This window comes from Apteryx mantelli, chromosome 2 (genome assembly GCF_036417845.1).
Source record: "Apteryx mantelli isolate bAptMan1 chromosome 2, bAptMan1.hap1, whole genome shotgun sequence".
NCBI lineage: Eukaryota > Metazoa > Chordata > Aves > Apterygiformes > Apterygidae > Apteryx > Apteryx mantelli.
In genome coordinates, this window is record NC_089979.1 from 58,681,793 (window position 1) to 58,706,001 (window position 24,209).

The 24,209-nt window shown below is 39.0% G+C and overlaps 1 protein-coding gene across 1 annotated transcript; it reads left to right on the forward strand.

The window, feature by feature from the left end:
- Window positions 1-21,459: 21,459 nt before the first annotated feature.
- On the forward strand, window positions 21,460-23,442 carry MC5R (melanocortin 5 receptor). Its single transcript, XM_013940459.2, has 2 exons — window positions 21,460-21,537; window positions 22,371-23,442. The coding sequence occupies exon 2, from the start codon at window positions 22,453-22,455 to the stop codon at window positions 23,428-23,430; it is 978 nt and encodes a 325-aa protein (XP_013795913.1). The 5' UTR covers window positions 21,460-21,537; window positions 22,371-22,452; the 3' UTR covers window positions 23,431-23,442.
- Window positions 23,443-24,209: the final 767 nt, after the last annotated feature.

The following is a 24,209-nucleotide window of genomic DNA, read 5'->3' on the forward strand; positions in this document are numbered from 1 at the left end:
AGTAGCGCAGTTTTTGAAAACAGGGACAGAAAATGCAGGTTTTATGTTTTTCCTTTTCAGAGGTTTCTGTTGACTCCTGAGGTAAATGGAAACTAAATGTACAATTTGGCTGCCTTCCTGAGGATTTTTGTATGCCAACTAAAGTTGTATCTCTCTTTTTCTGAGGAGTGAGGAGAGAGGGAAGGATGTCCTGCTCGTAGAAGTCCATTCATTCTTCAGCACCATGACCTGTTATTCTCACAGCATTATCTAGGAATCTTGAAACAATGGGGATTTATAGAGGAACCACTTTTAAAAGACCAGCTAAAATGTGTGCTAAATTTATTTATTTATTTATTTATTTATTTTTAAGCTGACTTTCCTCTACAGTTGGCCTGACAGGAGTAGTCACTGTATTAAACTGCCTGCTTCCATTCTGATGTTACTTTTGTAGTTCATTTTTTAATTTCAACTGTCTGTCCTGTTGTCAGTGTGTCCTAACTCTAAAAATGAGTTAGATGCATTAACTGAGAGCATCTGCAATGTAAAGAGCAGGTGAGTCACAGCTGGAGCCTGCTGTAGAATTATTTGGCTTGGCAACTAGTTCCACTGGTTAATGCTTTAAAAATGGTTTGTACCGAGTAGGGCACTACACTTTAAAATAAACAAAAGAGCAGATAAAAGGACTTCTTTTTGGTGTTTTCTGTGTTTTCTTTTTTTCCTCATTCTCTATTCTGCTGTTAAATGCTGTTCTGAAAGAGTGTTTTTCGCATTTCCTATGGGAGTCGATCAGTTCAATTATTGTAATCAAGAAATTGTATGGAGAATACTGTGGGCAAAAGGACTTTTTTTAGTCAAATGCATTACTGAGCTTTGCAGGATTTTCGTGTCTATTCTTTCGAACTGTAGTGAAGAATAATCACTGTTCATTTACATTTGTTTCATGTCCAGTGAATCTCAGTAAGTGGTGATCACTGCTTTAAATAATCAGTTCCCATTAGCTGTATGAAATATTTCAATATTTCATGTGTGAAAAGGCCATAGGTCTTCAAGTACAAATAAGCTTTTGATAGAAGTATGCATTAGATAGCAATATAAACATTCTGGGTCTAGCAGGCAAGGAGTCTTTCATAAAAAAAAATCCACAGTAAGGAAAATACAACTTTCTTCTTGTAGATTCTTCAGTTGGGCCAGAAACAGTTCACAGAACTGAGAACATGCCCTTATTGTGTTTTGCTTAGCAATTTCTACTTTAAAATAACAGGTTAAATCTGGTGAATATTTTCTTTCATCCTTTCTTGAACATGCACTTGTCTCTAGACAACATCTGTGTTTTTGCTTGTCATGTTTTCTCCTCTCTCAGCTGCCCTTTCTAGCAGTAATCTAGCAGTTATAAACTGAAGCGTATCTTACCAGGGGGGAAAAAAAAAATCTTTCACAGGTGTGGTTTTTTTCATTCAAAGTGCTGAACCTCCTATAGAGACATGAAACTAAAATCCTGATTATGTATTAATGTTGCCCACTTCATCTAGTATAAAAACGACTGTGTTCAGTGTGGTGGAGAGAAACTAGTTCGTATTCAGGCTTTCTGTACTCAGTGGGGCTAACTGCATTTCTCCTCAACCGAAATAGAAAATGGCATATACTCCCTACAGGACATAGTAATTTTTCTTTCTTTCTTTCAGTAAGAAATCAAGCTGGATAATCTTGAATTTGCATTTATACAGAAAAGTATGTGTTTCACTTCTGTCACCTCGAAACTTTTCTTGGATTTAAGCTTGTTAGCTCTAAAAATATAATCCAGTTTTGATCAACTAAGGTGATGATGTTTATGTAGAGAGCAATGACAGGGTCCTTGTAGAGCATTCACTAAGACCACAGTCTTCAAGCAATTCACCTTGTGCTGTGAGGCAAAACTTTGTGCTGTTGTCTGGCTTGCTTGACAGAGGATTATACAAAGAGCTAGTAACAAAAAAAGGTCTCAGATCTCTAAAATTGGACTGAAGAGGACTCTAAGTATTTGGACTTGAAATTATGATCCCGCAAACCTGCTCAGCAGATTCAAAATTCCTCTAAGAACCTCCTCCTCCTCTTTTCCACTCCCCTTGTTCTTTTCTTTTCTCTTAAGTATAGTTTTGTCTGTCTCAGAGTCCCTGAAAACCCTGACCCACTAGGTTTGCTAAGACTATGTCCAGTAGAATCAGCATTGCTTAAAAGCAGTTTTTTTCAGGTAGGCTTCATTGCCATCATTTTTTGCCAAGGGAAAGGACAACTAGAGACCTAGAATAAAGGGGCCAGGGAGGCAGGACAAGTATGGAGGCAAAGTGTGTTAATTCGTATTTGTACTATAAAACTTACACAACTTTAGCTGAAAAGTAATTTCTCTTTTAGTCACTGGAATCAGCAATTAGAAACTAAAAGGGGGACTAGCTCAGATTAGAGTGAACATTTATTAAGAAGTCAAATAAGCAATAAAAGAATTTCTCAGACTCTTGTTCACCTGAGCTTAATAAAGTGTGAGGTAATGAGTTTGGATAGATTGCTTGTTAACAGGCTACAGCTTAATCAAGGGGATCTGTTGTCATGAACTACCAGAATGAAGTATAAATGTCTATAAAAATGTCAAGTTCAAGCTGAAGCCAAAGTTTAGAGATTAGCTTATAATCACTTTTGTAATATACAGTGAAGAGCTTTTACAAGTAAATGATATGCCATTCAGTTCTGCTGTAATTAAAGAATGCTAATAAGACATGGCAGGCAGTACTGTGCTGGGCAATTACACCAATTCATTTAATGACATAAGGCAGGCAGCAGAATGAATGCAGGGTAGACCTACAGACTAACAACAAAAGCTCAGAAGTCTGGGAAATGCTGAGCTATACAATCACATAGGACAACCCTATGAATAAGTAATTGAATTCTGATATCTATTGATATTCTGACAGACACAGAAAGATGCAAAGTGACTAAGCAAAGGCTTTGAGGAATATTGCACACAAAATATTTCTGGTCTCCTGGACAGTTTACTGATTTGATCAGAAACTGGTTCGCAAGCTGCAACAACATTATTCTGTGGTATTTTAGCACTGTTGTAGATTAATTTAAAAGCTTCTAGGTTCTTTTTCAGGTGCTGGTTGTGTGCTTCTAGGTACATAACATAGATTTTTTCCTGCCTGTACCAAACATCAGTAGTTAATGGATCCAGGCTGGTTTGCTTGTCTTGCTCCAATGTATTCATTTACGTTCATATACAGTACTGATAAGATGCTCTGTCTGTGAAATTTCACCTTGGTCTTTGCTAGAATGTCATTCTCTCAGGTCCGGTTTTCCATCAGGTAGAATTGGGGCTTGTCTTTGTTCTTGTTTTGCCAGGAGCATGGGTCTGAGAGTTAATTCTTTGGACCATGCCTAAATCGAGAGCCAGAGCAAAAAAAGTCTTTCTTCAGCCCACTCGTTGTAACCCTTGACCAGAACCTTCACTGTGACTCCTGTACCCTCTCTGGCTCAAATCCACACTAAAAAGATCTGGCAAACCACGGTCTGTATAGATGATCAGAAATAGGAGCAGGGCAGGGAGGGAAAGAATGAAGTCAGTAAAAATTTCATGTGTACTTCCCACCAAAGTTTATTCCCAATCCTCTTCTAAGTTCTCATAGTTATTTCCAGAGGCCAGAAAAGTCAAGAGGAAATAGGTCAGTCAGTTCTATCCTTATGAATCAATTTAGTCAGCGCACATTTTTATTGAATGAAGGATGTAAACTATTTATGATTGTGACTGCTTGGGAGAAAATAGAGCTGGGAAAGATGCTCAGATCTTCAGGGAGCCCAAGCTGTTGTCATCTGTGATTCTCTGTCACTGTGGGCTGGTTTGTACTTACTGTACACCCCAGCCACATCTGTACATCTCCAGCTTGTTGATGAAAAGTGAAGTAGCTGCTATGGAACAGTCTCCTCAGCCAGAAGCTTGCTCATGCTCTCAGAGGCAGTCCCTTACTTAGGCAGGGCATCCTCAGATTGCAGTGGTGGCAGCAGCAGGATCATCCTGAAATATGGTGAGAGAGTATTTCCTTAATGTTTGGTATGTGACTTTCTCTGTAGTCTCAGGTTTGGAGGCAGCGTTTCTCATGTCAGATGCTGGCAGTAATGAAAGTTGTATGGAGCAGAAATAAACTGAGGTCTAACTTGATTGATATGCCCAGTAATTAACACCATAGAAAAATATGAGCAAGGTACAGTTTTATTGAGGGAAGTAGTGTAAACCTCTAGATATTTTTGAATAGATCTGTGCCAAAATAGAAATTCTGTTTACTTTCAATCTTAAAGGTATGACAAATGTGAAATTCCTTTTTTTTTTTTAAATCTAATGAGTCCATATTTGAACTCCCTCAGGCTTTCTAAAAACCTTGGGCTAGTGCCTGCTACTAGGATGAGAAGCTGCATGGAAGGGACATCAAGTTTCAGTCTGACTTCCACTGCAGTCAGAGGGAGTTTTCCCATGGTCCTCTGTAGTTTGCACCTATTTTGCTGAATATGTCCCACAGCTATGCAGGAAACTATGGCTGTATCCAATTGGTGCACTATACCTCCATCCAAACTAAAAACACACTTCATTTTATGTAGTTAGCTATCTTCTTTTAAAAGCCGGTTGGTCCCTTGCCTTGCTGGTTTCATCAGTAACTTTCCTTTCTATTACTGGAAACTAAATCATGTCTCAACACTTTGAAACTGTTTACCTAAATCATGTGGGAACTTTAAACACTTTCAGAAGAAGAATTTGCCTAGGGCTGTAATGCAGAGACAAACCCATTAGTGACACACACAAATTACAGGCTGATGGAGGAAAAGAAGTCAAGTATAAAATAACTGAGATAGATGCTCTGATGTGATTAAAGAACTACCTAACTGGAAGGGAACAAAAGGGTACATGGTTTTATTAGTAGATGACATGTTCAGCCATTGCGGCCTGTCTACCTTTAAAATCACTTCCAACATATCTTTAAATTCTGCTTTTTTTGTTCACTGTTTGCCTTTGGTGATACATTTGTCTTCAGCTGCCATCTTTGCTTAAAAGCATTTTGGCATTTTTCAAATGCAAATCATCAGGGTAATTGTGTATTATATGATGTCTGTTCTGGAAGATATTTTATTCAAAAACATGCAAGTATGTCCTTCCATTTGGATTTACTTTTCCTTGCACAGAAACAGCAGTACTGTGTGCATTGTACATTTAGGCTTGTGTATATGTGCCCTGTTGTATTGTAAGTATGATAGTTTTTTAACATAATAATGTAAAGACTCTTTAGACAGGAATCATCTTTAAGATCTTTTTTAAACTCCCAAAATAGCATGGACTGGGTGTTTCCAAGGAAGTTACAGGGAGCTGACTTTGGTTCAAAAGAAATTGTGATTTTTGCTCCTTTGGATGTTTTAAAAATTGTAACTTCCGCCTATTTTCATTAGAGGCCGGGGTGTAAAATACTGTGAAAAGAGTAAAGTTCTTATTAGAGACTTAGGGGAACTAGGATTATGTGGCAACTGGGACTCATTCATACCTTGTGTTTAGAAGTATCATTGCCCTTTCCAGTTTCTGGTTCTACCAAAGAAACACATGTGAAATGCTGATGCAATCAAGGCTTCTTGTGCTGGAGCTGGTCTATTTTTGCTACTGTTCAAACCCTAAATGTTAGAACCATTATACCTTATACCTGGGGTGGGAGTGGTACTCCAGGGAGGTGATCTATAATTTTCATCTTTTTTCATCAGTCTGCACAATTATTCCTTAAATCTAGTTCACAGTTCAACTTGATCCTTAGTGTTGATTTTGCACAGATGGGCTGTAATGACAGTACAGGCTTGTCATATGGTTCTGTTAATTTTGAGCAGTCTGGTGGTTACACTGATGTGAATGTCAAATATGATATCATTCCTTTGCTGGCACTTGCCTTTTTCCTTTGCTAAGTGGTATCAGATGTCTGCAAGAGGTTCTGTCAGCTTCCTAGTAAAGGAAAAAACAGTGGTGCTTAACCTGGGAGTGCCATTAATGTGCCTATGTTCTTTTTTGTTTAGCCCCTTATTTCAAGACCAAGATCAAGGTCAAATTTCCTCATGGCAGTTTTGCATTAGGAATTTACACGTCAGAACCTGAGGCAGTGGCTACATTCTCCTAAGGCAGTGTAACTTTTTCTTTTCTCCAAACTGACTGTACCAAAAAACTCCGAGCAATCCAGGGCACTAGCAAGGCGAAGCGTACTTTTCCAACAGTCAAAGATTGCTCATTAAGTGAGGGGGGGAAAAAATACTTGTAAACATGCGTATAGCCTTGTGAGGGGTAATGCCCATCCTAGCAAAAAGCTAGACACTCTGCTCTCACTCACACAATTTATTGCTTTTCTTTGCCTTTTTTCCATACAGGATGTGTTTTCTGAGACCAAATATATATGCACAGGCACAGTTTTAGACACGTTTCCCCAGTCCCTCTCATAAATCTAAATTAGTGCCTGTTAAGAATTATTCATTCACAAGTGATAAGTTGGGTACCTTACCTTCGGAGTACATCCTTAGTTATACCACACGGAATTAAAATAGCATTGCGAAGGGACACTTGATGGCTTACTTATCTTCAGAGTCTTTGATAATGATGTATGAAACTGATTCTTGAGTGTAAAATGGCCAATATATTAACTGGACTTCAGACTGAGTTTCCAGGCAAATACACTGATAGCAGAATCAGTAAAGCACACTCCGGAAGAAAGCTGTTCTTCCTATTTTTCTTGTACTGAGGGAGCAGGTCTTCCAAGATTTTGTTCTACACTGCCAGAATCCTAACATTGATCAAGTCCTCTTTATTCACAAAAAAGGTCCATAATATCCTGTTTCCTTGACAAGTGTAGTAATCAAATAGCAGGGATAGCGTCTTCCAGCCCTAAATCTCTTCTCAACCAGTACTTTAACAGAAAGCTTCTTCTTGGCTCCTTTTCAGGTATTTTTGTGTATCTAATATATAATTGTTCCCTCTCTATGTTCTGTGTGTATGTTTCTGCCTCAGGGCAGACATGCAACTACAGTCCAAATTTGTCTGAATTTCGTCACAGGCAACCTGTCTTTGAATAGACGCTAAATCTTAACAAAACACATTTAACTGGTCCCTTGTTTAACTGAAATGAAAGGAACCTCTTTTGTGGCACTACCCACTCGCCAAGAGATTTCTTTCAAACATTGCTCGAGACTTCTTTATGTCTATGACCATTTGCTCAACTCCAGTAAAAGTTTTCTTTGACAAAGACCAACATAGATGAGGTAAAGATTGCTGTCTTTCCCTCTTCATGTAATGAAGTTTAGCCTCTGATTTAAAGTGTAATAAAGTCATTTTGGCTTTTTCTTAATTGTAGAAATTCAGTGTCTGGTTGTACAGTTAGGCTGTGGTGTTTAGCATTTCAACACTTAGTCTGAATTTGTATTTAGGTAGTTTCCAAGTACAATGCTGTAATAAGATAACTCTTAAGTATTCTAAATTGTTTTACTATAATCCCTCTTCCTCACCGGCTGAATTCTGAAGGCATTAGCTTACTGTTCACTATAAAATAGTTAGCCTCATTGCCCAGTGGACTTATAATCAAGATATATGTTAAAAATAATAGATGGAGGATGTAAACAGTAACTAGCCAAACCAGTACTGTCAGTAATGAGTTTTTAAAGTTGCTTTCATTAGCTGCTATAATGATTTGTGTGCACTGGCGTTTGAATGCCAGTATGTAGCATATAACAAATGTAATATGGTAGTAAGACCTACAAACTTAGGGTAACTTCTTCCTCTTACCCCTGAAAGCAAAATAAGAAGCTACCAGTAGTTACTTTTATGTTATGCATTTGTCCTCCATCTACCGTGTAGCAATACAATATGATCATTTATAACTTTTTCAGTCTTGTCTTTTCTCTAGTACATCTAATTATTAAAATGGTCTACTTTATTGCAGACACACAACATAATTTGCTGCTCTCTTGAGACCTGGTTACACATGTACATTGAATATTGAAGATTCTGTTTATCACTATACTTTTTTAAGTTTCAAAATTTGGTGGCTGCACAATTAGTCTGAGCAAGTGAGTCTGAGCGCAGCATGATTACGCCTCTTGTTTCTGTGCCAGACAATTAACAACGGATGGTAAAGCTGCTAATTGCTGTGGCCAGTCGCAACAGGCTACCTAGTTTCTTGTTTTTGCTAAGTTGAATCAGTGCAGGGGATCTTTAGAGAGGAATCTTAGATGTTTTTTAGTGATTTGGCAATGAGAGTTCAGTACTGACTTTAGTGGAGGAGGCAGTTTTGTAGCAAAATTCTGCTCAGTAGGACTTTGCTTACTGTTCTTTGAACTCCAGCAATAGAAGGTGCACAACAGTTAGTAGCCTTTACTCAGTGCTGAGTTTATAAGAAGCAGTTTTGGGGCAAGGCTGGGATCACTTTTTATTAAATTTTACATGTGTTACACATCTGGAAGAAAAAAAAACAACCAAGAGAAACAAGAAGAAACCAATATTTTTTCTTTCACATTCATATACTCATTAGAAAACACTGACAAGAAAAAATTTGTTTTGAATTGTATAATCTAAAAAGGGGTTGGGGAAGAAAACAACCTGCCATTGAAGAGAATACACATCTGATTTTACACTTTCACCCTGTATGTAATAATGGCAGCCACATACATTCAAGAAGATTGGGCCTTAAGACATCAGTAGGATTTTGAGTAACTTTCTAAAACTCATGGTCAAAGCAACTTCCAACAAGTTCCATGGGGAAAATCTTGATGTAATTATCTTTGATAATAACATAGGAACTGGGAGCAGCAAAGGGGTGAATTTCTGGACAAGGCTGTCACCACACCTGAAAGTCACACCAGCCTGTTCAGCATGACATTCAGCTCCTATCTGTTTGAATCTGTTCCTTGAAACTTTTATAATGTCCTAGTCAGTGGTCAAAATGCCCTTGAAGAGGAAAAAGTCATATGAGAAAACAAATTGTTTTGAACTACTTGTAGCCAAATTTACCACCATGTGCTTACGAGATTAGGTAGAGAGCTCTTGCTAAAAGCTAGAGGCTGGACTTTTCATTAAAGCAGTGTCCTGTTGATATTCTGAGAGCTCCCAATGCTTTCTCTGAAATCAGTGAGTATTTCTGTGCGTGAGGATAGGTCACTGTGCCTTCTCTGTCAGTAACAGTTGAACTAGGCATGTTATTAAGTCATAATTTAAGATAAATGTAGAAGTATGTTTATCTTACATTGCTCATCAAAGTTTACCTGAAAGCCTTCTAAAATTTTTGACATCACTTTAATGGTAAAATTCCAATGTGACTATTTTGGCTTAAAAGAGACCAAATTACTTTAATTTTGTATACTTAAATATGGTATTTTCTCTCCTGACTGAAAACAAAGGGCAGAGTTTCCTCTAATGGAATCAGCAAAATACTATTAGTGTATCACTTCTGTTACTAAGGAAAAAGCCCACTCATCTTATGGATCTAGCAGAGGGCACTAGCTTCCCAAAGGCTAATTACAACAGAAATGATCATGAAGTAACTTTTTAATTTGGGCCAATGAAGAAAAACTGAGAATGGTGGAATATATTTCTGTGGCTTCCCTTAACTTCTTGCTGCTGCCCGCCAAAGGCAAGTGACCCTGTCTCACAGAGCGTGTCCCAGCCTGGGATTACAGCCTTCTCCTGGTCCAGCTCCACTGTTTGAGAGCGTATGAGACTAAGACTAATCTCTCCAGCAGACTGTGATGATCAGCCCTCAATGTGTGTGTCTACCCTGGGCACAGATCCAGCAGTTCCACCTCTTCAGCACCTCATGTATCTCCTCTGGGGAATAAACCACTGCTGAAATGAAAGTTCAGTGCATGTGACCAGCATCTGCTGGGGCACCTGCCATTGCCTGCACACCGCAGGCAGGGTGAGTCTTTCACTGTGATGGGCAAAATGAATGCCTGAACTGAGAAACAGCTACATTAAAAAAAAAAAAGAAAAAAAAAGAAAAAAATCTGACTGAAAAACAAGACATGCTTTACCAGAAAGGCTCAGGAAATGTATGATTTGACAAAAAAACAGGCCTCATATCTGTAAGGGCTTGTCTGCATGGTTGGTTTAAGGGAAAAATTTTAGAGTACAGCTTTTCCAAAATCCAACAGCACTGGGTATTTTAATCAAGACTCTAGCATCAGGCTTGCATCAAGGCTTCTACACTCATTAACAAGGGCAGGGATTACCTTGCTGACATAGTTGCTCTGGCTTTTTTCAGACAGCAAATAAAAATACGCCGAACAAATATGTCTTCTGTCCTTTTCGTGGTTGTGTGAGAGCCTTCAAATGCTCAGTTTCACTAAGGACTTCCCTATATGCCCCAGCTGTTTTGCACTAGCTTCACCAGTCAGGTGAAACTACAGCTTCCAGCTGGAGGTGTTGTTACACTGTTATAGTTCATTCACACATGGGAAGAGGCATATGCTATATAAGAAACATTTCTACCCACATTAAGTACAACAAGGCATGCCAGCAAAACTATTCTAGTAAAGATGTCACACCTCTAACTGATATAGTTATATCTTTCCTAAATTAGATGAAGCTTTCACTGGAATCTGATCTTCCTGTCATGAATGTGTAGGTTTCCAGCCTTCAAGGCAGAGCTGTAAAAAGATAATGACACAACAGTATATTATTTACAGCTTTCTGTTCCTGGTCCTGCCTCCTGTCCAGCCAGCGTCACTCACCCTGAACGTGATGCCCTGTGTCAGAATCAGAGATGCTCCTTGGTTGAAGAAACACCAAAGTAAACTCTCTGGAGCTGGAAAAAGAGCAAGCAAGAGGCAGCCACACTCCCTTAATAGTAGCTGGTCATCAGGACCCTCATCTGAGAGAGGGAAGGCTGGTATTTCTCACCTTCTTCCCCAGACTAAGCCTTCCTCCTCTCAGATGAATATCTGGTCTTCCAGGCAGCCAGTGGCTGTGATTAGGTCCAGATCAGGGGAGGGAGGAGCAGACAGGTACCATCATCCTCCTCCTGCTAGAGGAGGCAACTCACTCCCTTCATCTACTAATTGCCTCCCTCCAAGTTAAGTAAGTTTTTTCTGAGCTAACTCCTATCCTCAGTAATTGTGCTATGCTTCAGTAACTATGAAAGCTATTTGCTATGCATCTGTATTCCTATTAGCAGAGTTTGTTAGCAGATGCACATCAACAAATAAAGTCAGTCATATTTATTTTATCTGTGTATGGAAACGATTTAAACTAGCAGAACCATTTTGGTTTCCAAGGCTGTGGTTTGACATGTATTTCTTTTGGCAGCACTGCTGGCTGAAATAGTTTCTGTCTCTCGTCCCTGCCTCGGCCACTTTTCCCTCCCCCTTACTATTGCACAGATCTTTATTTGGGGATATACTCTGGAGCCCAAATCTAGCAGAAAAATAGCCATCCTTTTGAGAGGTTACTTTTTTAACCCAGAACTGTTCCCTGATGTGGTTTGTCATATGGCTCCCAAGTATTCCTGCAAGCCCAGCTGCTGTGGAGGCCGGAGTGGGAAGTTAGGGCTGTTTAAGGGGCCTCAGCTATGGAAATAAATGGTTATCCAGTCATGCTATTGTGTATGCATGCTTGTTTCATGGTTTGGTTTTCCAGTGTTCAGTTGAAAATGATAATTTTCAGATGCCAAAAGTGCCAAATGATTCAGTTATGCCAAAGAAATAGCAAAGGAGCAAAACCCAAACAGCCCCCCTTACACCAATATATCTTCATAACTCTGGAAAGGTTTTCTAAAAATATGTGCTTGGAGTTAGCCTTTTAAATCAATACTTAATGACCTGAACAAATGTCCTGAATTGCAAAAGTGCTGACCATGCTACTGTTAATGAAAGGTTATTTTAGAATGTTTTTAGGAAAAAGCAGTTCAGTGATTGCTTAGTACTACCTCAAGAAACACAAATAATCAAAGATTAAGCAAAATAGTATAAACTGCCCAAATAACAAGTGGTCTGAAAGACTAGGAAGGCAAATTTTTAGAAAGGGCTGAAATATGACCCACTATATTTTGGTTTTATTGGCTGTGTGTGTAATGGACACACATTGACGTGGGAAAAACTGTACTACCATGATTGCAAGTAGTTAGCCCATTGCCTTGCAATGTTAAAATTGGTGAGGACCTGAACTGTAAGGAGTGTAGGGACTATAGTCTGAAGCAGCAGTAAACTTAATGTTTCTTCTACTCTGTCCAAAAATGTGGCTATGTAATGTAAAGGACTGATACAATACAAACTCATTCAGTTGGTTCAAATTTGTTTAAACAATTTTGATGGGTTGTTACTGGCATGCTTTATGGCATTGAATTGCCTGTCTGTCCCATTCTAACTCTGTAAGAGGCCAAGTGTTGAATATCCCTTTGCTGGGCATAAAGTCCATATTGTGTGCTAAATCTAGTACAAGCCTATGGGTAAAAAATACCACATCCACTGAATCAGGGGGCCTGGACTCTTCTCACTGTATTCTCTTACTCATAGCAGCAGTCCTTTGTAAGAAATTCCCATGGACTCCCTGTTATTCTCTTACACTTTGCAAGCTCACTGTCTTAATCTGAAAATAATGTAAAAAGAAGGCATTAAAATGAAGCATTTAGTTACTGACAAATTTACTGTCTTTTAGGAAGACTCTAATGAAGATGAAGAAGTGGAATTTCCATTAGCTGATTAAATTATCTCTGTTATATTAACAATTCTGTAATAGTATTAAACTTTCATTTTCCTTTGTATTTTAATCAATTGTATTATTTATAACTGTGAAGTGCTATAATTTTTTCCTAGTTTTGTTTAGTCTGTTAAGTACAGACTTCTACAAATCTAAAAAAGAAAACTATGGCTTATTTTTATTTTAGTTTTCTCATTACTATTGTCATCTGCAATGTAGCAGTTCATTTTAACTCCCAGCACAGAAAGCAGTGTTCTTAGTTGTAAACCTCAAATTAACTTGACATGTTCTATGAGATAATTGATTTTCTCTAGTTTGCTTCTCACTGTGTATTAGGACAAAGCTCTAACTACCCTACAGCTAAGGGTGAATTGGGGTTTTATTAGGAAGTATACTTTCTGTTTCCTATTTTTCAGAAGTGATGGTGTCATTGAACTTGATATTGTTGGTATCACAGGACAACATTGATTCTGTTACTAAAATTATGATGTATACTAACCAAGTGCATTTCTTTCTCATTTACTGGAAATCAGGCTCCTTTTGTTTCATCCTGTTTTTTGAATGAATGCCATTAACCTGCTTTCTCTTCTCTTTGTCCTGATTCTTCTAATTTGTCTGAAACTTTGGAATAACTTGTTTGTCCTCTTCTCTTGAATAAAAGATATTTGCACATATTTAAGATGGCCACAGAGCTATTACTTTTCCTGAAGCCAAAGTAACTTCTCTGCTACTCCTTTGTGGGTTCATAAGTAGGTGTTTGGATCTTAGTTGTTTCCCCACTGGTTTTTAGGGAATTTTTTGTATGAGCTAGTCACTGACAGGACACAGCTGACAGCGTAGGATGTACTAACAAAAATATACCCTATTTTGAGAATCAGAGACACGTTCTGTAGTCATGTGATGTTGCTGACATTAATGGAGTTATGCTAGTGAAGAAGGCAATCCTTGCTGTTTAAACTTTGATAATAATGCTCTTGGTGGCTCTGTATGACAAGGACTGACTACAAGGAGTACAAACATAGTCACTAGAACTGGACACCATGGTGTTTTTGTGGTATCAAACTGCTGGTCTATGAACATGTCTTATATGAACATTTGGAACAACAGCTCCTGTCACGGCTTTGTTCTTCCATAAGCTTTACATGGTTGCATTTTGCCCCCTGACACCACAGTGATCTTTTCAAAGAGCACTTGAGCTTCCTGCCTGTCAGCCCTGGAGACCATGAAGGCTGGCAACTTGCATGTGAATTCATGGGCAAAATTTAGTTTGATTTTCCCCCACTCCCACCCCCCTCCTTAAGATTAATATTTCATTTTTTTCCGAGTTTTGAAGTGTCAGGTTTTTATCCCTCAAATGGAAATATTTTAATTCCTTTCTTCTTTTATATACTGTTCCAGCTGCATTTCAGGCATTCATCATCTTTCATAAGCACAAAGTTCATTTTTTCAAAGACAGCTTTTTACCACTTAGAAGGCTGTGACTTTTAGCCAGCACTGACCTCCAAATTGCAATAATTGAGGAGCCCAGCAGGAGGAGGTAAGAAATATCAAAGATGCCAAGCAATTTCTTCTTTTTATTTATCAGCAATTAGAGAGGGTATGAAGAAATATAATTCAGTTGAGAAACTATGGAATAGTCTAGCTTAGCTCTCTCAGAAATTGATTTCCCAACTGATTCAGCAGCAACCCATTTTTTTTAGACACCGATCTGCTATCCCTTTTATCTGGAATGACTCACCTGTGCACTGGGCTTCCTGGGTTATTTTCATTAGAACTGGAGCTTGATCTAGAGACAGCTGTCTCTTTGAAGGCATGCTAGGTTTTTTTTTGCAAAAAAATGTGCACACAGTCTGTCTGCCTATACACGGTAGGATTAAGAGCAGAAAGTATTTTTTTTGCTCATAATTCAAAACCTGCCATAAAGAAATTCTCTTCTGGTTTTCTTTTATAGCCAGACATTTTGTAAGTCCAGGAAAGCTGGAAAGTTGCAGCTTATTTGCAGCCTTACAAAACCAATATGACAAGAAGGTTCTGCTTCACTCTAAACAGTGGCTTAGAAGCTGAGTACAGCATGGTACATAGCACCTACTTTTGTGAGAGATTAATGCTGACTGAAATTTAAAATGCCAAGAATTTTGGGGGCTCATGAGGATCACTTGATCTTTGCATGTCGCTGAACTGGACCTAAGGTTACTGTGAAGACAATGCTTTAGCATAAACTGATTTAGGCTCTCACTGATACAGCTGAATCCACTGGTAACTTCACTGAAGAGGATGGTCTTCTGAGTTCTAGCACACTACTTGGCTTCTTTCCTTCCTCCAAATCTATTTGTTTCTAGCTGACATCTGTGTGTCTTTTCCTTTGCTATGGCTGGGAAACCAAAGATGCCAAATCTCCACATATTTATTCCTGAAAAGGTAAATGCTAGAAAAGAAGGAGTTTCTACTCCTCAAATAACCTGGTTTCCATTCTTTTTTCTTTCAAGATACATTCATTAAAAAAGTCCCATCCTGACTTTAAAAAAGGATACTGTACATTGGAAGCCTGTGTTGTAGGAAAGCTCAGAAAAAGTAGAGTAGTAGGGGCTTGACAGAAAAAATTCAGTTCTGAGCTAAATGGTTAAGATTTAATTCTCTTTTATGGTGCCTTTATACACCTCATTAAATAAGAAGTAACTGCATGTGTGTCACCCCATATATCAGTATAGAGAGTGAGGGAAGCACTTGTATATCAGTGGAGTGAAGTTAGCAACATCCCTGAAAACTACTTCTAAAGAGAGAAATGTTGATGTTGCAGTCATAGCATTCTTGGACGTTGCCTAGGTAGGATGCGTATTTACATCTAGTCAGCACGTGTACACAATCAGAGAGATCTGTCCCTGTCTGAGTAGGATCTGCGTATGCACATTGCCGTGCCTGCAATTTTGCTTGTGTAATGATGACTCTTCATGGGTACAGTGATTTTGTGCTTATTCACACTGTTTGTATTTTCTCTAAGTTGCCCTTCAACAACTTTGTCATCTTTCCACACCCATGTTGGGCTAATATACCCCGAACAGACCACTCAGCACAGGATGGAGAGACACTGAGCTGTTACGGCTCCCCGTTCAGGGACAGGGAGAGCCTCAGCCCCACAGGAGGGTCCACGCTGTGGTCCTGTGCTCATCTGATGGGAAGGAAGAGGGAAGGGGTGGGAAGAGCAGCTGTTCAGGGAATCTCTGTAGACCAGAAGTTTATTTAACACACACCCCCCCCCCCCCAAATCAGATTTTTTCCCCACTCATTTTAAGAGATTAGGTGGCTTTTCAAAATCAGAGGATATGCAGGAAACTGCCAGGGATGGAGGACCTAAAGGAAGGGGCACTGAGTTTAGAAGGTTTGCTGTTTTCTAGTAGTCAGTAATCACTTGCTTTTTAATCTGTTATGTAAATGCAATGCTGTGCTTAGACACTCTGTGCAATGCCTGTTTTTGCATGAATTTATTCACATTTGTTTTATGAAGAAGATGCAAACTCTAAACCAGGGAGCTCACAACTTTGATGAAATTCAAGGAAAGGTATGGTAAAGCTGCAATTCTGAATATAAAGACAGGATATTATATATCAGGAAGGTAGGATATTATATGCCAGTATTTACTAAATTGCCTGTGATCACTCTAACAGGGCTAGAATGTCCAAATATCAAAGTCTCACTGAGGAACTGAATTATACAACAAATTAGCTGCACTTTATACAAAAAAATGATTCACATGTGCAAGCATTTCATGAAACAAATGAACAATGTGTATTAGCTCTTAACATTTGCCTTTACTGTATTCCAAGAAAGGTTACAGAAAGGAGACATGGAATAGCTCATAATATATAATTAAAGTAGCATTTTTAATCACTTATTTTTTATAATTATAGTACTGCAGAAAGATATATTAAGTATTAAATATATTAAGATATATTTAGCCTAGCAAAAATACTCTATTACTGCAGGAAATACTTTCCTTTCTCTTATAGAAAGTAGTATCCAATAAGAACCTGTTAAATGTTCTTTTTCAGTCTGTTAGTGAATACCCACTCCTTTCTGTCAGACTCATTAGTTTCTACAGTCCAGCACTGGCCATCTCTGCTTTTTTGAGACTGTAGCTAGCGCCTCTGTATTATTCACCAGGTCTGTACTGCTGACCAATGCCCTCACAAAATGTTAGGGGATCAGTCATTATTGGAACTGGCTCCCATTAGAAGAGACATAAGAACAATTATTAATAAACCTCTTATTACCTTTTTACAGTTTAGGAGCTAGGTAGGACATTGTCCAGTTTGGGTTATTAGGATATATCTTTCTAAAATGCCTTTTACACTGACTGTATGGCATCCTTCTCAGCTTTCTGTTGTGCTGTGAGAAGCACCACTGATATGTGGTACTAACTGAGAGTGGCCAGAGATTATCTCAAGCCATTCTGAAGCACTCAGGTGAAAAGGGGCTGATGGTTACAAGTGCTGGAGCAGTCATATTCTCAGTAAGTATGGCTGATCCTACCTTTTGACAGGGCACGGTTTATATGGTGTTTTGATATCTCTTTTGGTCCTGCTTTTCTGTGTTTCTTTTTGCAAAATCCTTTTAGGCATTGATATGAAGATTAGGGCCAGGATGTGAAAAACAAACAAACAAACATATTCACCGTACCACTGCCTACTGCAAAGCCTAACTTTTATGCTTTCAGCTGTCCCTTCCACAGGGGAGGGGACTGAACTACCAGCATGTGTTGTTTGTTTTTTTTCTTTAATTGGGGATTTTACTGGCTGTATCACCACCTCATCCATCTCTTTTTCATTTAAAGAAAACAAAGTTTGCTGCTACCCCCCCTCCCCTTTTTTCTTTTGATCTGGATTAATTGCCTGCCTTTATTAAAGGTGAACTGGTTCTTTTGGTAGTATTGTGGAGGTAACAGTGGGGGCCTTGATGGGCCTCAGCAAAAGCTGCTCAGAGCAGAGATCAGGAGAAACAGTTTTCCCAGTTTCGAGAAGTTAGAGAACATATGTTATAATATATCCAAATGCAGAGAAGGCCACAATCTCCACTTTTGTCCTGGGTCCATGGATTATCTCTACAAAGCAGAATGCAGTTTGAGATGACACTCTGTGGCTCTGAAATACTATGCTAATGACAGTGCAGACAAAGAATAGACAGAAGAGAGATTTCATAAACAGGCCAAGAGCACCAATCCAAAACTAAGTTATGAAGGACAAATAGCTACAGAAGGACACTGGAATTAAATTGATTTAATGTATTACCTCTAGACAAGTTGTGTAGATTTTTATTGGCTTCAGTAAAACTGTACTCTGAATCCATTAGAATTAGCATAGATTAATACCCAAATTCATCAGAGTGTAATAAGCTCTTCCTACAGAAAGATTTTTGGGGGCACATTGTACTGTGGGCCTCATTTCAGCATTCATTGGTAAAACCAGTATCTGGCTGTGATGAAAGTAATATGCAATTTGTCTTTTACCCTTTGCAAAAACACATTCAAACAATGGGAGAAAAGGTTATCCCAAATTTGGGGTCTTATATGTGAATTCAGTGAGAATGCAGATAAGTGATACAGACAGGCATCTGGGGTACAATTCTGTTTTAAAGAGAAGACGGTGCAAAGTCTTGCTTCCTCAGAGCCCAGGTCTTAAATAACTGGGAACGAGTTCACCTGATCACCCTCCAAATCTTCAGCCAGCACCATGGCCCCAAGGATGTAGCTCCAGGCCCGCTCGTTTCTACGCTGCAGCGAGACCATGCATCCCCCCCGCAGGCTCCTCAGTCGGGCCTCCCTTCCTCTTTCCATTTGTGGAACGGAAATGTAGGTTTGTGGGCTGCACAGAGGCTTCAGTGCGTTCCTCCGGGGGCCAGCTCTGTGCGCTCAGGGATCAGGCCCTGCGCTGTGTCAGTACAGCAGCCAAACACCGACACAGGCTCTGGGACGCACAAAGTGCTGTCTCCCCATGCTGGCTGTCCAGACCTGACCTTTGTGGCCTCGGAAAGCACTGAGTGCCAATGTGTCTGGAAAGACAGAGAATTTATTTAACTGAATAGACAAGGGAGCCGAACACCAAGATCATGAGCATCTGAAAGACTAACATATTCGATTAGGAGTCCTCCAGTTGGAAGGTGAAGCTGTTCTTGGACTCTTGCAATATCCTTCTTGATGCAGTTCAAGAGAATCAAATGGTCTTTTCCTGTGCTGCTTTACTTACAGCCCTGACCACTTGCCTGTCTGCATCCACTGACTGCTTATTGTGTGTCCCTTTAGCTACTTGCTTGTCAAACTTTTATGCTTATAGCTGTTTGCTGCAGCGGTATAACCATGAAGCTTATTTTTTTAAAGAAAGAATTATTTTCCCATTTCATCCTGTAACATAAGCAAATGACATCTACACCACTACCCCGTTTTACAGGCAGCTATTTTTTTCCACAAGCTTTGTAAATAAGAGAGTTTCTTCCCTCTAGCACAGTCCCTTATATCAGGGTTTAGGCTTACTGTGTCTGGCGTGTGAAAGAAGAATCCAAAGGCTGATTCAGAATTTTTATGTGAGAGACCTCGCGTTGTGCTAAGGGATAAGAGCCAAACCGTCCAGTCTGATGCATGACTGATTTCCTGTAATCAGCTGGTCTACTGAGTACTAGAAACAGCAATGAGAACAACTGTAAAGGCAGCTAAGCTGAGCTGCAAAGAATGTCATTAACAGTAAACAGAATGTACAGGCAAAATTGTATATGAGAAGATGAACAGAATTTAAAGAGAGAGAAGATGTCATAAATAAACAATTAGTGGACTGGAAGGGAAATAACTGGAAAGAGCATAGTGTCTGCACAGTTCTTGGTAGATATAGGAACCATGAAAGAAGAAAAATGTCTACTTTTTAGGTGTCTGATTTCCAGGATTTGCAATGGAAGGATTAGAAACTATACAAAATTCCTAAGAAAACTAAAACATACTGTACATGAAAAAACAGGGAATTGGAGATGGGTCTATTCTTCTATTGGGTCTATTAATGCATTCTTTCTTTTTGGGTATGGCATAAAAACTATGAGTTCAGATTTGGCACACAAAGGAGTTAGACACAGCAGAGAGTTTTGTCTGTTTACTGGCACTGCTCAGATTTAGCAGCTGCACTTGACAATAGTTTGCTGTCTCCATTTTGTGATAATCAAAATTCTCTTTGGCTTTAGTGGGGAGAAGGGGCATGCAAAGTTCATCTCCAGAATATAACTGCATAATGCTAGAGAAACTGTTTTACTCAAATGAATCAAAATGTTTTCACTGTCTCCTTTGGTGCAGGAACTATTCATATATGAGTACCTTTCATGCAATGGCCCAGGTCTCTGAATGTTCCCCTCGTGAAACTAGCAATAGCAATAAAGGATGTTTTCTGTAGCATATAATAATCAGACACGTGGATTTAGCTCCATTATAACAATAAACTCTATCATTTGTAGTGCCTGGACACTGAAAACTCCAGCATGGTATGGCATATAGTTTGTTAAAGAAATAAAGTTTGTGCTTGTTGGTGGTTATTCTTTAAGAAAACAGCTATACATTAAAAATAAGCATTTTAAGCTGTTATATACCACGAAAAAGACCCTGATTCCTGGAAAGGTGGTGGTTAAGAGAAGCAGAGACTTTTTTTCTCAGGCTAAATTCAAATCTTGCATGATACATTTGACTGGCGGATTAGCAGATATCATGCAGGGCACTTGGTAGTGTCAGGACACTGTACACTCTGGACTCCCATCAGCCTGAGCACAGGAGAAGAGCCCATTTATTAAAGAAAAGACTACCATTGATTTTGCCACCTTTTGGGTAAGGCCCAGATGAGCAGGGACAGGCTGACTGCTAGACCCATAGAGGTACTCTAGATGTTGCAACACTAAGCACTAAGTTTCCTGACTCTTCAACCCCGTGGATCCTGGGGGAATTTACATCTGGCTCAGGGAGCCCTGGCTCCCTGCACAGTGCACTGTTTACTCCATCCATGTCCACATCAAAATCTCTATTCTGGATCTAGCCAGAACATAATTGTTTATTTGTTCTTTTTAATTATTATTTTTCCATGCATATTACTTGGCTTACATCTTCTGTTGGCAGCATGAGAGCTTGATTGTGTGCTCTTTTCTGAGTTTTGTGATAGCATGGATCTAATTCCTCCAAAATTATAACTGAGAATATAAGACGAATGCTTATAACAAGCCTTCTGCTTTAATAAAGGTCTTCTGGATTTGCCTCTTCTGGATTATGATTACAATACAAATTTATTGTCAGTCAGGACTAGCAACAGCAGAGAAGTAAAACCAAAACAACATGTGAAATGTTTTTGAAAAAGAATGTGCCTACTGCATTTTCCCCTTTGATATCATTTTCCCCTAAGGATATATTAAAAAGTAAGAATTTTAAAAGGCTTCATCCTGAATTTTAGATCAGAATCACTATTAAGTTAAAAAAAAGACAACAAAAGACCACTAGATGGTGGTAAAAACCCAAGCCTTTGCTGACAGAATCTGTGAAAACACAAGTTTAGAGGGGCAAAGAAGGGGAGGAGGAGCCACAGTTGAGTACTGAAGTCATTATGGCTCGGGGACTATAAAAAGGGAGTTGCACAGTAAGTAATTTATACGTGGTCAGCCTTGACTTTATGGATTTGCTCATTCCTTTTCCTCTATAATGTCATCAGTCCCCACCAAGGAGTCCCCAGCCCCAGATGCTGGATGAGGAGAGGGGATGAAACTTCTGCTCTCTGGTGGAAAGGTTGCAGGCGATGAAGAGGAAGAGCAACTGAAGGAGCAGCGTTGATAAATAGGTACAGTTACTTCTTGATTGCAAATGAAAGGTTACTTTTAAAAACTGAAAATGTTTTAGCTTGAAAGGCTTTAAGTTTTATTTGCACTGAGTCACTGACAATCAGCTAGAAGTGTTCTCTGTATTAAGAATGTGATGGCTTATGACTTGCCCTGAATATTCTCTTTGCTGAAAAAAACATTGAATAAAATACTCCCAACTTGGAATAGAAAACTTATTTTTATGGAAGAAATCCACCCATAACAACTCTGTAACCTTAATGTATCCTGGAATGTACGGATTTGCCTTGGTTAGTGGCTTAATACGATGCTTTTAACTGAGCATGTTATTATAGCAAAGATACCCTGTTTATAATGCAGTTCATGCAAACTTAAGAAGTACAAAGGTCAGGAAAGCATTTAAATCTTTTACTGAAATGCTCAGTTCTTAACTGTTGTAATAATTCAGACATATATATCATAATCAAGTGATCAGGTTCAGCCTGACCTAATACTGTATTCTTCTGCATTTCTGGACTCTGATGATTGAGATTCTCAAAACTATTTGCTTTTTTGTGTTCTGCAGAATTTCCAGAACATTGTGCTCACTTTTGGGAGATCGAATAGAACAAATTAAAAAATGAATGAAGAGTGTATAAATCTCTTCATTAGTTTGTGATTTTAATTTCCCAATAAGGAAATAAGTAGAAAAACTCTGAGCCAGTCAGAGGTTAATTTAGAATCAGTAGAGAAATATGGTGTGGAAGAGTCAGGACGTGTACATGCCAAATTAAATAGCTGCTATTTGTTTAGTCAACTTCTGCCTGTTCTCGTCATACTATATTTTTTTTGGCAGGTTCCTTGGCCTGTTGGAAAATGCATTTATTGCACTCTTTGACAAGTCCCTCAGAAAGAACAGAACATATTTGCTTCCAGAGATGAACATGTCCTCTCCACTGTACATTTCTGAACTAAACCTGAGTGCCTTTGGCAGCAACTTTACTGTGCCTACTGTCAAGAGCAAGTCATCACCATGTGAGCAAGTGGTCATTGCAGCTGAGGTGTTCCTAACTCTGGGCATTGTAAGCCTCCTTGAAAATATCTTAGTTATATGCGCAATAGTTAAGAACAAGAACTTGCATTCGCCCATGTATTTCTTTGTTTGCAGTTTAGCAGTAGCTGACATGCTGGTCAGTGTGTCTAATGCTTGGGAGACCATAACAATATACTTAATAAACAATAGGCACATAATCATGGAAGATGCCTTTATCCGTCATATAGACAATGTCTTTGATTCAATGATCTGTATCTCTGTGGTGGCTTCCATGTGCAGTTTGCTGGCTATAGCAGTAGACAGGTATATCACTATCTTCTACGCCCTGCGTTATCACAACATCATGACAGTGAAAAGATCAGGGCTTATCATTGCGTGCATCTGGACCTTTTGCACAGGCTGTGGCATTATCTTCATTCTTTATTATGAATCAACTTATGTTATCATTTGTCTCATCACTATGTTTTTTACCATGTTGTTCCTCATGGTCTCACTGTACATCCATATGTTCCTCCTGGCTCGTACTCATGTCAAGAAAATAGCAGCTTTGCCTGGATACAACTCTGTCCATCAAAGAACCAGCATGAAGGGAGCCATCACTCTGACTATGCTACTTGGCATCTTCATTGTTTGCTGGGCTCCATTCTTCCTCCATCTCATCCTGATGATCTCCTGCCCTCAAAACCTCTACTGTGTTTGCTTCATGTCTCACTTCAACATGTACCTCATTCTCATTATGTGCAATTCAGTGATTGATCCCTTGATCTATGCCTTTCGTAGCCAGGAAATGAGGAAGACCTTCAAGGAGATAATTTTTTGCTATAGCCTAAGGATGGTCTGTGGGTTATCGAACAAGTATTAGGAAAGCCAAACCAAACCAAACAGGTTTATTGGTGAAGAGAATTGAAATGCAACATCTTGCTGCTGTGTGTAATTCTGCTGAAAGGCCTATGGAACATCTTTGTTCATTTTTCATGATTTCTGTGGCAATCAAAACCCTTTTTTTTAAATGTAAAACCTTTCTTGCACTCCATGCACCTCCCTCATGCTGGTGGTAAGAGCTACTCACTGCATCTTTATTAAGGGGAGAAAAAATATTTTGAATCTTATATGCCTACTGAAGACTCTGGATCTTTTAAGAGGCATGTACAGGGAAAGTCACATTTTCCTTTCTGCCAAATGCAATGAGTGTGCCCTGCCATGCAAATGAGCCCATTGGCCTCTCAGTGTGCATTTATCTTGATATTTGTCTCTCTAGATACAGCATGACTGATTTTGATCCCCAGAATAAATAGTTTATTTGCTGTTTTCTTCCTAATACATGAATTCACAGAAGTAGCTCCAATTATCAGCATTCACATACCTTGGTCAACACAGTTGTGGCCAAGAATATATGCACGTACCAGCAGCTGTGTATTGCAGTCATGACTGTTACCGTCATAAAATATGTATTATGTAAGATAAGATAGATTTCCTGGTCAGGATACAGTATTTTTGTCATATCTGACAATATCTTCTTATTTCTTATCACTACATCCATGGAAAGATGTACGACAGGCTGATTTTAAGCTGGTAGTACCTGAACATGAAGACTAAGCTGAATCTAGTTTTTCTGTTTTCCTCATTCATGACGGCTGGGGA

What these genes read in the sequence shown, in the direction of transcription:
- MC5R (XM_013940459.2), top strand. Translation starts at nt 22,453, where the DNA reads ATGAACATGTCCTCTCCACTGTACATTTCTGAACTAAACCTGAGTGCC.